The sequence below is a fragment of the Antrostomus carolinensis genome, unplaced genomic scaffold, assembly GCF_000700745.2.
Source record: "Antrostomus carolinensis isolate BGI_N321 unplaced genomic scaffold, ASM70074v2 scaffold5202, whole genome shotgun sequence".
In the NCBI taxonomy this organism is placed as follows: Eukaryota; Metazoa; Chordata; class Aves; order Caprimulgiformes; family Caprimulgidae; genus Antrostomus; species Antrostomus carolinensis.
This window is the reverse complement of record NW_010300057.1, coordinates 1,436-19,530: the sequence shown is the minus strand read 5'-3', so window position 1 is coordinate 19,530 and position 18,095 is coordinate 1,436. Positions and strand designations below refer to the sequence as shown.

The 18,095-nt window shown below is 39.6% G+C and overlaps 1 protein-coding gene across 1 annotated transcript in view; it reads right to left on the bottom strand.

Moving 5' to 3' along the window:
- VAT1L (vesicle amine transport 1 like) overlaps positions 1–17,884 on the bottom strand; it is a 53,039-nt gene extending 35,155 nt beyond the window's left edge. The window contains exons 1-4 of the mRNA XM_010162983.2: positions 17,849–17,884; positions 16,822–16,844; positions 14,792–14,921; positions 10,665–10,880 (exon numbers count right to left, since the gene is read on the bottom strand). Of these exons, the coding sequence (XP_010161285.2) occupies positions 10,665–10,880; positions 14,792–14,921; positions 16,822–16,844; positions 17,849–17,884 (405 nt within the window). The remainder of the gene's footprint in view (positions 1–10,664; positions 10,881–14,791; positions 14,922–16,821; positions 16,845–17,848) is intronic.
- Positions 17,885–18,095: the final 211 nt, after the last annotated feature.

Genomic DNA, 18,095 nt, shown 5'->3' with positions numbered 1-18,095 from the left:
TTCTTTCCTCTTTAAGGAAAGAGCTCCTTACAAGGAGCACCAAAAATGATTACTCGGAGTGCTAGAGAAATATTTCTCATCTGCTACTTGCATCCTACATGCTTCCCCCAGAGCCTCTTGAGTAACATCAGCAGTCCTCTTTGCACTTCATACCTCAGCGCAGCGCTGGCTGCTCCCGCACGCGATTCAAACCCTCTTTGCTCACACAGAAGGCCTTGCAGCACCCAACACCAGGACAGAGCTCCTGGCAGATAATGTAAAAGTATGTGCTCCTCTGATGCTCAGATACAGCTTTTATGAGCCAGGTTTTTGCAGTCCTAATACAGAAGGTCTAGTGTAGTCAGACCCAGGACAGCACATAGCCTACCTTTCCTAAGCAATCCCATTTTCTTACGGTTTCACCGGGAGACAGCAAATTGCTATAACAAATACTGCACAGTAAAGCAAATCTGGTTTACCTCTTATTAATAACAATAATTATTACTGATTATTCAAAATGCAGGCATAGCCTTGAGTCACACTAACAGGTCCGCTTAGGCCAGTGCCCCAATCTCAAAACTAATCAACAGCAAAGGGGATAAAATGGCCTACAGCACGTATAGGAAAATCATTCTCCTAGTATATTCTTCCTATATCTGAGCAGGAATCCAGTGGAGTCAATCAGATGCTATGTCAGTCTTTAGGTAGGACTTGGGGCATTATAGAATTTGTACATTCAAACATCTGTACTTTGACTTTTCAGCTTCATGCCCCAGAAGGCTTTAAATTCCCTTAAGCTTTAACCTCTAATTTCAGGAGGCTGAGAGAAGAAGGGAAGCCCTGAGCCATCTACATTTCAAAAAAAGATCCTAACAGGTCACCTTTTTACAACCCTGGGTTTTGTTTTACTCTTAACACACTAAGAAACGGAAGACAGGCTTTTGGTAGCCACATCCGGCCTCTTGCTGTAACCACATTATTCCACTGGAGCTAGCACGGTTACACGGATAAGCCCAGAAGCAAGAAATGGCACTGTCACTCTAAAAATAGTGTCTGACAGAATTCAGCAGATTCTTACTTATATTTACAGCCAAAAGATTGTCATTTGTAAACCATATGCATGACCAGTAAAATCATTCATTGATAAACACATCTCTGTTCATACCAAGCAGAAACCCTGATTATTAGTAAATAAATACCAGTAATCAGTGCTTGAGTTTTATTTACAGTAGAATAATTAGATCAGCCTGTATACCCTAGGGGTCTTGGCATCCTCACATACAATGCTGAATATAATTGCTAGTGACAATCCTCTGAGCTGAACACTGCAAGAGAGGACAATATTATTATTTATATGGTGGCATCCAGAGTTTCAGATTGGATTGCTACTGGGTTAGTCAGTAAACAGCTACACACAGGTACCAATAGACAGAGAGAGCAAGAGAAGGGATGCATTCTCATTCTCACTGTACTGATGAGAAATGGAATTCTGATTCACAGCATGATAATCCAATACCAAACACAAATGATCTTTTCTTTTTAAAATCATCCACTATTTTCCTGGGTTGGAATTTATAATCTCTTAGAAATCTTAGGAAAATCCATTCCCGAGGGGCCTCATCTCACAAGATGTGATGTCTCCTGGGAGCAGAAAAGGCTTCACTCTTCTACTTCATTTCTCTATTACTTACCACCTTATTCTGAAGCCCAGGTTTTAGCCTCCACAAATATTGTTACATAAAATTATAAGAAAAAATAATCTAGATTTTGTATCTCTGCTTTTCTTAGTTATTTTCACTAGCAATCCCCTTTTCTCACTTTCTGCACCTCCCAGAAAGCCATTACCCACAGTGATTTAGATAAGTCAGTATTTTATAATGTATGCTAGTTGAATGAAATTCTGACATTATTGATCTATGCTCTAATTAGTTTTCTGCATTTTCAATCTAACTTGGGAAGACAAGAGATAATGAGTATATCCTGAATCAAAAACACTGAATGTTTAAAAGGTCAAATACTAGAGTAGAAAACATGTTGATTTTTATCCTTCAGAAGATGATTTAACATTTAACAAACTGACAGTCAGATGAATAGGGGAAACACAGAAAAAAACCAGGATGTGCATAAGCTATTTTCCTCCTGACTCAAACTCTTTAGTACACCCTTCCCTCCCTCCAGAGGGATAAGCTTATCTAAAATCCCAGATCAGAATACTTTCCAGCTTTCTGTAGATATTTAAAGCCTAAAACTGACTCATATGACCAGTACTTTTATAATTAGATGAACATCACTGAAGTATTCTGAGGCAATTTCACAAGAGATTCTTCTACAGCTTTCTGAAGATCTTAATTTGACATGAACTCTTACTTATTTTTGTGCAAAGTATTCTTAGTATTCTTATTTCAGAAACTTTTGAATAAAGGCTGATATTGGATCTTTCATGCTTTCTCCAACAAAACAGGAGAATTGAATGCAACCTATGAACTCTTAACATTTCACTAATTTCTGTGGAATTCAAATAAGCTCCAAAACAGCAGCGTGGCTATGCAAGTCACCCTTAAGTCTCTTTTCTAATCCCTCAAGTCATCTAGCTACCTCTGGATTAGTAGCTAGTGTTTAGAGGGCTACACATTTTAACTGCAAGTATGTGAGGCCCCAGTTGTTCAGCACGTCCATAGCTCACAAATGAAGTATGCACAAAGGGTTTTGCAGCTGGAAGGAAGGACATCCCCTTCCCAGGGCAGTGGAGAGGCAGGTGAGGTATCCACGCATCCATGCTGGCTCCTGTCCCACCGCACACGCTTCATCACGTGTGCACCCTTTGATCATGGGGACTTACAAGTCCTGTCCTGTCTTTTGGATTCCAAAGCCATTCCCCTCCTAAAAGTTGCTTTGTGGTAGACAGACAAGAGAGTTTTCTGTCTCCTCCCTGCCCAGACAAAACCACATCATGCCTGTTACCAGCTTTCACCATGGAGACCACATGGATATGGAAGCAGGCACCATGTTATCAGAAACAGTGTATGAACTCTAAAACCTTCTGAGAGGGTGTTTAATTAGAAAGGCATGATTTGAAAAGTGAAAATGAAACTCTTCATACATCTCATTTTTTGTATATGATGCAAATTGTTACATGTAAGTACAGACTAGATTCTTGCTTCCTGAATCTGGAAAAATTAATAAGTAGCAAGAAATAATTCTCACTTGGACAACGAATTTTGCCTTTAACAGGATTTAGCAGTCTTTGAAAAAACTGATCAACTGCTTCACTGAAGGGACAGATATGGCTAGAAAATATTCCCTTAGAATAGAATTAATCTCCTTTTAGTTATATATATTTTAAATACACTATCATGCAGAACTCCACTCGGCAAGTCCTCAAAAAAAAAAGTAAATTGTGTTAAAGCATTCTGTAGAAATGAAGCAAGTCTAATATTGGATTTGGCACGGGAGTCTTGTGTCTCTTTAGCTCCCAAATCTCTGTGATAGATTTCTTTGAGGTATCCTGTCAATTTATAAAACCAGTATGTTGAGCCTAATCTACACATATGATTATTACAGAATTTATTATAAATGGATATGCTTACAGGAGCTTTAGATCCAGTAAAAAGATTGAGATTTTTTATTTTTTTTTTTTTACATTTCTTTGCTTTAAAACCCAGCTTTAAACCTGCAAGATTGGAAACTTCTCATAATGATAAAAATCAACTTTTCTGTCCTTTTATGAAGTAGACTGTTCTGTGTATTTAACAATTTCAAAGAAAAAAAGTCATTGACATTTAAAAGTCTATATAGAAAGCATGAATAGAAGAAAAATCACTAATCTAATTAGCTTATTAATACTTACTAATTTCACTGGATGAAATATAAATAAGGAGTATAAATTAGTGGATTTCTAAAAGGGTCTGACCTAATGGCACTAGCCAGACCTCAGTCTGATGTGCAAGCTGTGCAGTGAATTACAGCAGTTACAGATAAGTATACTTTCAAGAAAGCATCTTTTTTGCTATTATGTAAACTGAGCTCAGCTTTATAGCAGGAGAGAAGAAACCATCTAAAAGATACCATCCTGCAAAAGCACATCTATTAGAACCAATAGCATCAGTAAGAAATTATCATTTTGTATGATGTATTTTTGCAGCCCAGAGGCACTACAGCATTTTAAAAAATCATTCAGACTTAAATCTTGCACAAGAAACATGTCTGGAACCGAACGTGAGGAGAAGTCACATTTCCAAAATGCTTTGATGCCACATAACCATATCTGAAGGTGGTACACAGTACACAAACTCAGTAAGAAATCAAGAGGAGAAAACATCTACTAATCTTCTGGCATCAAGGAAAACTTTTCTGTGGTGTTAGGAGAAGTCAGATACACAAGTCTCCATCTCCTGAGGGTGTCATTTTTCCAATTACAGCACAGGAAATTGGAAACCAAACACTAAGGTGAACACTGCAGAGTGGATAAACTGAAATGTGATTCCTGAACAAGCGTAAGGCAGCATCTGCTACACTCAGTGCACCACAAATAAGCTTTGGAGTAGAAGGAGAGGAAGAAAGAGTCACCATGAGATAATGATCTCTTTTACCTCAAAATCTCTTATTTTCTGTAACAATTAGCAGAGTGTGGTTTTTCCTGCCCCCTCGCAAAACTGTGTGGCTCAGGTGCATCCAAAACTCAGGGCTGAATCTCCATCTGGTATAAATCCTCTTCAGTTTAGTGGAGCTAAAACAACACACCCCAGCTGAGATCCAGCGGATATAAGCTCTAATCTCTACCTGAAGAGGTGGAACATCCAAGGAAGAGTTAAGCACTGCTGGTCTGTGACATGACTCAGCAGGGGATTCGGGGAAAGGACACGTCCTCCGGGGAGTGCAGGGCTTGGAGAGGCAAAAAGAAAGGCCTTCAGAGACCCGGCCTGCTTTGGTCAGGGAAATTGCTTTTTGTGTATGACTCGCCAGGCTTTTGTGTTTGATTAACAGATTATGCTCTGAGGCAGTGTCTGGAAATAGACTCAGGCACGGCACTGGGACTCCCCGGCGCTGCTGAGGGAGCACATCCATTGCTTTAGAGACATTCAGCAGCACAGGGCAGCTCTGCATCCCAATACCCTGTCTGGCTTCAAGTGAGACAGCCTGGGTACTCAGAGCAGCCTAGACATGGTTACACAGAGCTCTGTGAGCTGATTTATTCCCTTCCTTGGCTGCTGGAGATGAAATAAGAGGAAAGCACTTGGGGTGTATTCATCAAATGCAGAATAGCTGTGAACTGCTCATAGGAAAACAGCAAGTGCAGTCCTGGGAGGTACTGAGTACAGATTTCAGCAAAGTGGAAGTATCAATGCCGTGGTAGAGTGTGCTGGCCAGCACCATCAGAAGAGCAGAGTAAATTCTAATTATTCACATTCAAAAAGAACTGACTCGAACACAAGAGTGCTGTTTAATGTGCTCCTACCTGCCAGGTGCAGACAGACCTAAATTCAGTCTACCCATACAATGATTAAAAGGATCAGGGGTGCTGTGAGACCTACTTTAAAAGGCTCTGCCTTTCACTTACTGCTGCTTTGCTGCCAGCCAGCTCAGAGCCCAGGAAATGTGTGTGTATCTGCCTGGACCAGTGTCTGTAGGACAACCATGGAAACAGACATCTGACCTTACAAAAAAAGGGGTACGAACAAACAGACCTGCTTTCAGCCTGAAAAAATACAGGCCAAGGAGAGATTTGATTCTGAGCTTGTTCTAGCCATAAACACGTTACCAAAAATATCTGAAAGAAGTACCCCAAGAGGACAGAATAGATAATTTTATGTAATGAACACCAGTAGAAGAACAAAGATACATTAACTGATCACAAATAAAGTCTGGAAATTGAGAAAGATTTCTCACCAGGCAAGACAGAGCAGAAATAACTTGAATGGATAAACACATGAGTATTTTTTAAAGAAGAAATCTGATAATTCTCTTGAAAGGTTTCTTATATGCTGCCTGTGACAGTGGGTGACTAGATTTACTAAGGAGTGCCAGTTCTTTGTCAGCTAAAATATCACCACTTCAGTGATTCAGTTTGGAATACATCCTCAAATATTTGCAATTTATGCAGAGGAGACACAATAAAAAAGAGGGTTCCTGCCAAGCAGTAACCAATCCTGCCAGGATGACCTAAATCTGTTGCCAAGTCAGATTTACCCTTCAAATTCAAACACGAGAGCTGCATCTGCAACTTACTCTGCTTGCACTTTCTCTGCTGCTGAGCCTGAAAAGGAAGGTCAGATCACAGCTTCAGGATAGCAATCAATGCTCCTCCATGAAAGGCAGCTTAATTTTAGCATCTGGAAGACCAAAATGCTAAAGAATTGGCTAATAAGTCTGCCTTGCATATGAGGGGCTCAGTGATGAAACTAAGGCGTTTAAACAATCTTGGTAAATCACCAAATTTTGTACTCTGAATATTCAGAGTAGGAAGTACATGAAGAGCAAACAAGGAAACAGAGATAATGGCTGTCTCTGACAAATCTAAATCCCTGAAGGAATTTATTTTCCAGGTAGATAACAGAGATAGAGACTGGATTTATTAAAGCTAGAAGAGCCCAAGTTTTTATGCCTTTTTGTTTGTTTTCAATACAACAGTCCCATATTTATACTAATCCAACTAACTGAGGATACAGTTGACATTAATAATTTTAAGATCAACTTTATAATCTCATACAAGCCTGTGCTGTGATTTCTGTTGAATGCACTGACTTAAACAGTCTTCATTTGAAAGAACTAATTGCTTCATACAGCAGATCAATCCCAGCGGGGTGCATGCTACTGCTCAGTTTTCTCAGTATTTTCTTCAGTCACCCCTTTGCTTCACTTGAAAAAGACATGGGAGTATATTTGTGAAGGGAGCTACTCTACCATTGTCTTACTGTCATTTCAAATGTTAATTACGGTGTTTTACAGTTAAAATAGGCCAATATATGCCCTACAGCAAGTCATTTGTTCTTGAAAACTCCTATTTCTGAGCATTAATTTATACATATGCATAATAGGAAGTTTTTGAAATTCAGTGTTACCTGACTTTCTCCTTATTTTAGCAATCACTTCACAAGGACACAAACAGTTCCATAGCCTTAAGCATTTAAACTCTACTTGTATTACACAATTATATCTTTTGTTAATTATCGAACTGCCCCACTACTCAATGTAACGGTTTAAGCAGAAGTGTTAAGCGTCCTGACAAGCAGAGCGCTGAAAGGGAATGGATGACAAACGTTGTCCTTGGTAGATCCCAGTCAGAAACAGCTCAAGCAATGAAAACAGAATGCTTCACAAGGTATTAATTTCTCAGAGACCGACTGAATCACGCAATGCAACTGTGAGCCTGTATCATGCTTTCCTAGAAGGCCCTTAAAATTTCACCAGTCTACTTCACTGTCCAGGTTGAGAGCTGAGTCAGTCTCTCTGAACTGTCCCCATCTCAAAGGGAAAAAGAAACAGGAAAACCAAACCAACCCCCAAAGCCACCCCCTTCCCAAACAATCAAAATCAACAAGCCAGCTCTAGGAAACAAAAGCAAAATATAATCTCTCCTTTCAAATCCCCTTTCTGAGCACTGCAGCAGGTCCTCCTTTTCATATGGAAGGCTACAATATACCAGCAGTGTCAGAAGCAGAGTTTGTGAGTGACCACCTCTCTCCTCCTGGTTCAGAGAGACAAGGTGCTTCCCTACAACTCGCCACACTTCCTACCACGGCCAGGGAAGATCGCGTGATGCCCTGACCTTTTAGCTGACTTGGCAGCAGGGAAGGTACCAATTAGGTATATGGAATGGGATTGAAGTCTGTAACAGAGAGACAGGTACATCAGGCTTTTTTCAAGATAAGTTATCTTGGTACATTTCTTTTTTCTCTACATTATCTTCTGATGTCCCCTGAAACTTATGGAAATAAGTAAAGTGACTTCTCTAAAGAATTCTGTCAGATACTGAAAGGTACTGTCACATACTAACCATACCCCAGGCACAGATGGGAATACAATCGCTATAGTTACCTCACTACCAAAAATATCTATAAACAAAAATAAGGCCACATAAATTGAGGCAATACACAAGTAAAGGTTCTAGAGAATTTTCCCTAACTCAATTTATTGAAAAAAGCTGCAGGATCCTCCTAAAGGGGACCAGGGAGCCAGAACAAAGAACTTCACAAACATTTTTGAAGCAACAAGTGCTTTTTTATAAACTGCCTGAAGCAGCTGAAATAATGATCTTGCATAATGAGAAAGGAACAATTACAAACTTCTAGTCCCACAGGGAGCCTATTGTCTCATTAAAGTAAAGAATTTCTATGACATTTAGGAACAAACTGGACAGGTTTCCCACTTGCTGAAAGTGGGAATGGGCCTTCTGTCTATTAAAGCAAAAGCACATCAAATACCTCTTCCCATAGCAATTTCAGCATCAGTTTTCTGTTTTATTAACAAAGAACTTTGTGAGAATGATTTGTTCAATTCAGGCTGTTAAATTTTTCAAAGGCTTAACAGACAGATTATTAGAGTGGTTTAAAGAGTAACACAGACCTCTCTGAAATCTTTAGGTCTAGTCAGCAGAAAGGAAAAAATTCCATGCATCTCCAGAGTAATATTTTCCCTGTAAGATCTATCAAGCAATCAGAAAAGTCTTTCTTTTCCAATTCTAGTTATACATGCTCTTCCCTCAGAAGGAACAACAAGCTGCATCAGGCACTCTCCCCTGTGAAACAGTGATCAGCACCCTGTCTTGCAGGCCAGCCAGCCCAGTCTCCCTCCTATGTACAGTCCCCCCTGGACCACACACAGACCTGTACCAGTTACTGGCCAACCTGGCTGTTCTTCCTGCATCTCTGGTCTTTCCCTTGGAAACACTGTTTTATTTAATTACTTAGCAGGTGATAGATCTGGTTTCTCCTTGTTCTCCTGGCAGCCAACCAGGACCCATCTTTCCTTTAGCTTCTCTCAGAGAAGGTCCACAAGCAGCCACAGCAGTGGACCAGTTAAAAGCTGCTCCTTGAGCATCCACAACAAAAGAGAGGAAGCCAGCAGCTCCTTACAGGAACAGCCCAGCATGGAGGTTGGGCACTAGCAAAGAAGACTACATGAGACTTGGTAGGGCATTAACAGTGCTTCAGGAAGAAATAACAGAGGTGAGTGAGGTTAGAAAGAGAAACAGAGAAAGTACTAAAAGAAATTTAGCAAGGATGCTTTATCTTTGTAAGGAGAAGGAGTTCATTTTCTTTAGATATGTGCGCAGGAATTGCTTTTGGGTGTTCTGCTAATTCTGTAGGCTCAGCCTGGGTCTGAATAGTGTCAGCTGGGCAAATGGCCTTGCAGCTAAAGCTGAGCCTTTGATTCCTGTAGCATATACAGTCCCCCTGGATGTGTGGCCTCACGTTGCTTTAACAGTCCTAAATTCCACATGAAAAGATTTAATATTAAAGAACAATAACGTCAGCCATAACGCTCTAGGTTGTATTGTGCCAAAGCATAATACGATTATAAATTCCATTCGTTTACAGAAGTATTCCGAGAGGACCATTTACTGCAAGCAGGATTACCCTTAGCCAAAAATACCTTGTACAGGGAACTCATGAATTTATTCCTTTGATTACAGCCTTCTTTTATACAAGAATCCAAAAGAAGGTCTAAGGGCACAGAATTAGGGATAAGGTGTTTGGGACTGCCCACCAGACCTCAACAGACAACAGAATAGTAACTTAACATAAATAAGGCGTAACAGGAGAACAGAAGAGGCACTCCAATTTGAAAGGCTGAGATCTGCTACTGTTCTTAGGTCATAAAATCTGTCCTATGGAAAAGGACTGCACAATTTTAAATGTAAACAAACTACCCTGTCAGTATCTTAATCTTTTTGCATAAACTTAAATATCTTCCAAAGGAGAGAGGTTTTCAGGAAAGATAGTTCAAGGAATTGGTAACACACAATGCTGACTTTTTATTTCATTGTGTGGCCTGGTACTCCACTGAATTCATCCTACTGTCACTTTGCCCGTGCAACACAACACCTCCTTACTAATGATCCAAACCATGACACACAGCAGCCACCACTAACTCAGATTCAGCATTTGTACATTTTCCTCAGGGTTAACATGATAATACTTTTCACTGCTTTCTACCCCTCTGCAACAACAAAAAAAACAAAACCAAAAAACGTTTTTCACAGAAAGCATCACACACACTCACACACAGTACTTGCAGTATTCCAAGAGGGCCATTTACTACAAGGAGGATTATGAATACTTACAAATACCTTGTGCAGGGATTTGATTCATTTATTCCTTTCATTACAGCTTCCTTTAACACAGAAGTAGTAAAAGGTGCATCAGTTCAGGAATGCAATGTTTGGGACAACATTTACTCCTTGATCTCTGACAACCAATTAGGGATTTTTGGGTAGAGTTTATTGTCAGAACATTTTAATTCACCAAAAGCTCCTGACAACCATTTTAATTCACCAAAAGCTCCCAACAACCATTCACACCAGTGCTGTGATGGGAAAACAGGTGCAGTTCCTCCCACCGCAATCCCTCACACAGGGAAGTCTGATATCGAATCAAACTGCGGAGTCTGGCTCATTTCAGAAATGGAGATGCATGAGACTGCTTCAGTCACCTGGTGACAGGAAAGTAAGAAAAGTTCCAACTTACCACCCCACCTCCTGCCGAGTGAACCAGCACAGACATGCCTTCTCTTAGGTTAGCAACTTCAAAGAGCATCATGTAGGCAGTTACAAAGTTCATGGGAAACGCAGCAGCTTCAGAAAAACTCATGTCATCTGGGATCTTGTAGACAAATTCTACTGGGGTACATACGACTTCAGCCCATGCATTGTAGTTTACAAAAGCCATGACTCTGTCGCCAATCTACAAACAAGGAAGAAAACAATGTTGAGGATATGGCTGCAACCGAGAACGCAGAGAGCAACTTGTAAGACCTGCAACTCTCTTGTTCAAGCTGTGGATCACTGACTGAAGATAATGGTGCTCCACATCTTTGGCAAAATACCAGTTGAGCTGCTCAGCTTTGGGCTTCTACCATTTTTAATTGTATTTAATTAGAAACTTGAATTCAACAGAAATATCCAAACAAAGTTAAAGCCACCTCCTATTTTTTGCTGCACTGTTTCTCTGATGAAGCAGTCTTCCATCATCACTAATAGAGATTATTTTTTGCTAGCAGATCTCCTAAATAACAAATGGGGCTGTAAACAATGAAAACAGCATTCTTATTAATAACCAGGAGATTTGCTTAGAGAAAAAAAGGGCGGGAGGAAAAATATTATCATTATATTGATGAGATGCATGGAATAAACAAAACTACACCCCAGATAATTTTCACTTTGCTTTCTCAGTCTTCACACTAATTTAGAACTACTTTTCCTCTCTGTGTACTGAGAAGGGGACGCCTTGTACTCTGCCAGACAGAGCACATGAAAGGGTTCAAAAACCACTCATTTAGAAGATAACACCATCTGTACCAATTCTTTGTTTTTATTATCCTAATAACTGATTCTACCAATACATTTCCATGATTGTCATTTCTACAGCCATGTGTCAGAGCAGAATTTGATCCTTCAACTTCAAATAAGCCACTTTAAACATCAAAAATATACCTCTGGATTCCGAGGCACTACAAGCCTACAAAGTGAATCTGACAGGATTTAAAGGAAATATTCTCTCTGAAAACAACACTTCTCTATTCAATTTCTTTGGAAAATATATAGCAGTGAAAGAGTATTTAACAAAGAAGAAACAGAGATTTTCTGTTAATGCTGGATACAGTTGGTTGCTCCTAGGAACCTTTCAGAGGTCCAAGCACATCAAATTCATACATTTATATAATGGTCTCCATTGCAGCCTCAGGTTTTTAAAATGGAGATAGTGACTCCCCACAGATACACACAAATAACAACAAGGCAACCAGAGCTCTGAGGCCCCCGCAGGGGTACAACCAGACTTGGGAAGCAGCACTCATGTACAAGGAGAAATTGCTCTACTGAGGCTACTAGGGAGAGTCACAGTGAGCAAACATGTGGCCAATATATATTAAAACCTTCACAGGCACAACTCGTACAACCTCTTGATAATGGTTTGTCCCCAGCAGCCCCTACATATCTTTTACTGTGTCTTAGACCTCTTTGCCTTTCTGTAACACACCAACAGAAAGAGAATCCTTAACCACGAAAGGAGCTCCGCAGCAGAGCCACAATATAAGTAATAAGGCAGGAACAGCATCAAACCTCAGGACTTCATGTTTTAACTACAGCTAACAGAAACTACCCCTCTAAAATACCTCTGCTGATCTGCCTGATATTCTCTATCTTATGTTCTACTAATATCCATGAATGCTTCAGAAATACTACAGGTTGTTCTTAGACAATTTCAACTATATCCCACAGCAATGGAGTAAAGCACAACACTTATACCTTCGGACAAACATTTATAGCACAAGCACATTTTGGTCTCCCAAGTACTTGTCATCACTTTGGCTTTGGGATATTGCGGGTTTGCTAAAAGCTAAGGTGCTGCTGACAGATCTGAAGGGTTTGTCTCAGGGAATGAAGAAGCTGAAACAGAACTGTCATTCCAATTTCACCAAAATGCCTCCTCCTTTTGAAAAAATACATTCAAATTAACAATGCCTCACTGGTAACCACTCTGTGGTTCCCTTTTGCTGTTGGAGAAGCAGCTAAAATCTAAAGTCTGCTAAGATTAATTAGCAAAGATGTTAATATGTCCTAAATCCTTGCAAACAAACATAAATGATTACCAAAAAGAACGCACGTTCCCTCTTGGTGATTCCCAAGGGATTTCTTAGTAATAATAAATACCATAATTTACCATAAACACATTTCAGCTCAGTAGAAATCAGCTTTTTCTTTTAATGGCAGAAGGAACAGGCATTACACCATTATTCCATAAAAGAAGCTTTCTTCCAATGTCAAATATGTTCTTACACATTGCTGTCAAAATGGGCTGCCATTCAATGCTGTCATTTGTCATACGATAATGCAATCACAGCTAATGAAGATGATAAATGGCTGGCAACATCTCAGGTGTAGTATCTCAGGTAGATATGCTCACAACTTTAACGTGACTTGAACTAGAAGAGATCTTACAAAGGGAAGAATGTCAGAAGATGTAGGGTGCAATCTTTGCCATTCCTGCCATCACTATGGACAGGGTGGCAGCGTATGTCAAGGAGACAAGCATCATCTGGCGTGCTCCTCTTCTGTGCAAGAAATCCCTAAAGAAAGTGACAGCATGTTCTTGCATCTTCCTCATGGCACATCTCCTGTTGATGGGTTCATACCTGTGCACAGCAGTTATTCCAAGTGTTGAGTCTTCTTCTAGATCACTCAAACACTACCAGGGATAGGGAGATTATATGCAAAAAATAAAATACCCCAGCTTGTTTCAGTTTCAGGGAGTACACCAGAGCACAAGCACGTTCTATAGTGAGACCAAAGACAGTGAGACCCAGTATATTCAGTCAGGTGCAGTGTTATTCAAACATGCACCATATGCTGTATCCTCACAATGCCCTTTAAAAATAGCAAGAACTTTTAAACTGAGAACGCTGATCTAGAGCAGAGACTTTCTATGCTCCTTTCTCAGGATATTCTTTGATATGGAGCACAACTATAAAGCGGATACTAGAGCAGAACAACTGAACCAGTAGAGTTTTTGAAACCACAAAGTTATTGTTCAGTTACTGTTTGTCACAAAACACACTGGAAGATTATGACTTGCTTCAAGGCAGAGATGGGGCAGGAGGCGGAATGCAGACAAATGTCCTAAGAGCTCATCACTGAGACCCTACTAGAAACTAAATTGGCCATTATCTTCACTCAACTGAGAAATTTTACAGCTCTTCTAAAAGAGCAAAAAAGTTACCTTTAAATAAAAGTATTTTAGGTAATTGCCTTCTTAAGATCAAGATACAGTAAGAATTCAGAAAATGCAATTACTTGATGACATGACTGACTCAGCAAATAGCTGAGATAGGATTGACATGCATTAACTCAGGTTTTTTTCAGAATTTTTCTATCTACTTAGAAAATAAAAGTACAAGATTGGAGGGAATATAGATGTTTAACATCGATAATGGCATAGGAGGTATGAGAGAATGCTGTTTGTATGTACTAAGAGATACCGAAGAGTACATAATGCCAACCAGTTATGAAAGTTTTATTATATACATTAACTATTTGTCATTTATCACGATTCTGCTGGGTGAAATACATCCTTTCCCCAAGTGATCAGAATAAGTCATATACCTAGGATCAGTGTACCAGTTTTATCTGTGTCTCATGAATGCACGTGGTTGTAAGAAGCAATGCTTATTGTAGATGGAGGTCTCATTAACTCAAGATCACAAGCTGGAACTAGAATCAGCAGTGCATGGGCTTTGAGGAACAGAGCAACAGCGACAGCAAACATGGCCAAGAAAAGAAACTTAACAAGTTAACTCAATTTATTTTACTTTCTTAAAGCACATCAGTCATGCTCTCGAGTTCCTATTTAGCCGTCAGGATACACACATGGCAAAGTGACTTTTCAGGAAGGATGTGAAGGAGATGACAGCATTGGCTTTGGAAACTAATTCAAGAGGTCATTCTCATGCTTGGGAAGCAGCAAGGAAAAATTGCCCTTTCAAATCTCAGTAGGGTGGTGAAGGCTGCTGTTGCTGGCAAACCAGAAGGGATTATGGACAACATACTCAGTGAACTGGTAGTTCTTTAGTCTTGCTCTGAAAATAAAGAAAATATTACCTCAAATCCTTTGACACTATCTCCAAGAGCTTCTACAATTCCAGAGCATTCAAACCCAGGAACCAATGGTGTCTTAGGAGGGTTGTCGATATTCCCCTGTCGCACCATCAAATCAATAAAGTTCAAACCACTGTAAAACACGGGAAAGAAAAAAAAAAAAATCAAGATTATTACCGTACATCAAAGCAGAGGAGGAAAATTTGACCTGAGTGATGGGAAAGCCAGAAAAATTCAGGGCAGCATTAAAAAACTGGGCTTCGCAGCATAAAAGGGACCCAGCAGACATTCACATTCTTCATGTGTGGAACAGACTGACTCTACACTGTGCTGTACAGGCCCCGGGCAGAAGAGTACACACGCAAGGCAACCACATCTGTCATCAGCCCCACAGCTTGCAAGACTGTTCAGCAGTCACATGTAGAAATTCACAAAGGCCGTCTGAAAATTCAATACAGTGAAACATTATGATTTCTGTGAATGCAATACTAACTGGTAAGTAAACTCAGTTCAATTTAAGAAGAAAAACCCAAACACTACAGATGTCTTGGGCCAAGAGCAACCTGACGTAACTGTCCTAAGCTCTGTCATGACTCCAGGAATGAAGCTGGTGTTTGTCCCAGGCAGGAGTTCGAACTTTGACATGAACTTATTAGGTATCAGATAGGCTGTTGTTTTAAAACTTTTCCTCTTGGATCACTTTTGTACAGTTTTGCAAAGGTTATTTAGGTCTTTGGAGCGCTCAGGGTTGCTGCTCAGAAAAAATACAGGTCTTCCCCTATATGGTCAGTTTTACAAAAAATCTCGAAGCATCTTTGCATTGTGTTTTATATGCTATCTAATTTTATTAAATAAAAATCTGTGGTTTTCTAGGCAGTCACAAAAACAAACAAACAAACATAAAAACCCACAACCAAAGCACCAACCCAAAGAGGCACTGTGATTATCTGCTACATGCATATACTGATGACTGGCACAAATGCCATACATATAGTTAAAACTTCTAAAACTCCTAACTATCCAAAATATGCTTCAGCATTGATCCACTGTTCCAAAACACAGCCCTGTATTTATTGTTATGTACTAACTCCCCCAGCTCCAGTCCTACTCATGCATATGATACCAGTAACTGCTTGGATACATTAAGTTACTGATATGCACAAGTACTTATGAGATGGGGCTTTAGTCAGATATTAATCAAGACACAAACAGATTGAACAGATCCAACAAACAAAAAGATAGAGCAGACACGCAGCGTAAGCACAAAGACAAGACAGCATTCATGAGATGTAGGTCACTGGGGAGGGGGGGATTAAAAAAAAAAAAAAAGGGAATTTCCACCAAATGTAAATGATTTTAATTGTGGTGGAGGGTTTAAGAGCAACCTAAACCCACAACCTTTAGCTCTGCAAAAGCAAGATAATAGATTATTTTTCAAAAACATGGCTTTGACAATCTAGCTTGATAACTCCAGAGAAAAATTACAAATAAAAACAAACAAATCCCAAAGTGCTCATACAAAGCTCATAACATTAACCATATGGAAGGTTGGGATGGGTTTGGCGCAATTAAATTGGGAGTTTTGAAATGCTTTTGGAAAGGCTACTTATCCAGTGGCTCAGACCACCTCCTGCATCGCCACTGGAATGTTGATAATAAAAGAGAAATTCCAAATAATAAAATGCTTACAAGGTAGTCTTGTGGTTTAGCTGTGCTGCATTTTTATTTTCTTAAGTGTAAGAAGTCCTGCCGATAGAAAGCTGTATTCTAGACTTCTTTCACCATCAGATCAAGTTGGTGAAAGACTGGGGAAACTTGTTCTCCTTGCTCTGTCCCATACAGTCAGGGATGCCCAATACCCTCAACTGCAATACACCAAATCATGCGCTTTGGTTTGGAGAGGTGCTGCTTTGGATCTGTCTTTCTTAGTTCATTGTAAGATTCCACTGAAATTAATTAGCGAAGTTAATGAAATACAACATATCAAATAAGAGGACCAATGAGTTCTACATTCTTAAAATCCTTCCTCTTACCCTTGGCCAAATTGCCTGAAAATCTAAAAAAAAAAAAAAAAAAAAGCGTAAAGGTTTAAAATTATCAGATCTCAGAAACACTGACAGTATACGAACAAAATTGCCCTTAAGAACAAAACTGATGCACTGTCCACTACTCTTCTATAATTAGGATTTATTTTATTTGCAACTCGTTTTTTAAAGTGCTGTTATCTCACAGTCACAGAATTGGAAGGGTCACTTCTGCCTCATTCCTCATGACGCACATGTACAGCAGAACAAGGAAGAAATAATTATAACAGAGGAAAGAAAAATAAAGGGAGGTAATTGCAGGACACCATTCCTTATTCACACATCCTATCTGAAATACTGCTTTGGTTTGTGCTAGCTACTTGCCTAGTGTTTTGAACAGTATGTATACGACTGCTCTGTGGCCTGCAAATTACAATACAAATACAGCCATTTCAACTGCTCCACCGTTATCAATCAAAAATTATTTCAGGAAATACGCAGAAGCTGTGACTCAGCCTGGACATCGATGGCTGTTCCATTTCTTAGTCACTGAATGAGGCTAACACATGACTCATCTCAGCTGACACATTTTCAATTGGATCATTGATATTCCAGACCTTCAAAAGAATTATACATCTGGCTTAGTGCTAATAGCAACATAGCCTCCATCTCCTCCATTTATAGTACATGCTACAAAATACATACGTATTATTTAACTGGTGTACACATGATTCAACTGTTTTCATCCCCCAGCGGATGCAGAGACCTCTTTGAACTTGCACTTTTTACTGATACATAATTTTTATCATGCATGCATGCATTCTTCTTAAAATAAAGATTGTTTTTCTCCACAAGTTGATGGAAAAAAAAAATAATCATCATCTATAATGATGGTCAATTGCAAAACTGATTCAACTAAAACCATTATTAGTCATCAATATATCTTACTAGAGCAGCCCATCTTTGACATGTTCTGCACCATGCACATTAACACGTGTGTACTACGCTGGGCAAAGCTGACAAACATCTTTCTCACCCAGTCTCCCAGATTAGACCACAAGTCCATCATCATCCTGATCCATCTTCTGTATTTACAGACTCAGGTCAAGAAGATCAGCAAATTGATTTTGCCTTGTTTGGAAGCACGCTTTGGTGACCTAATCACATTTCAGCCCTATGGCCATTTCCAGCCAGGAATGACAAGCAGACACTACACAGCCTCCAGGCTCCTCTGCTATGAGGGGAAGCTTCCAAAATACACATGGTATTGTGCAACCCAGCAG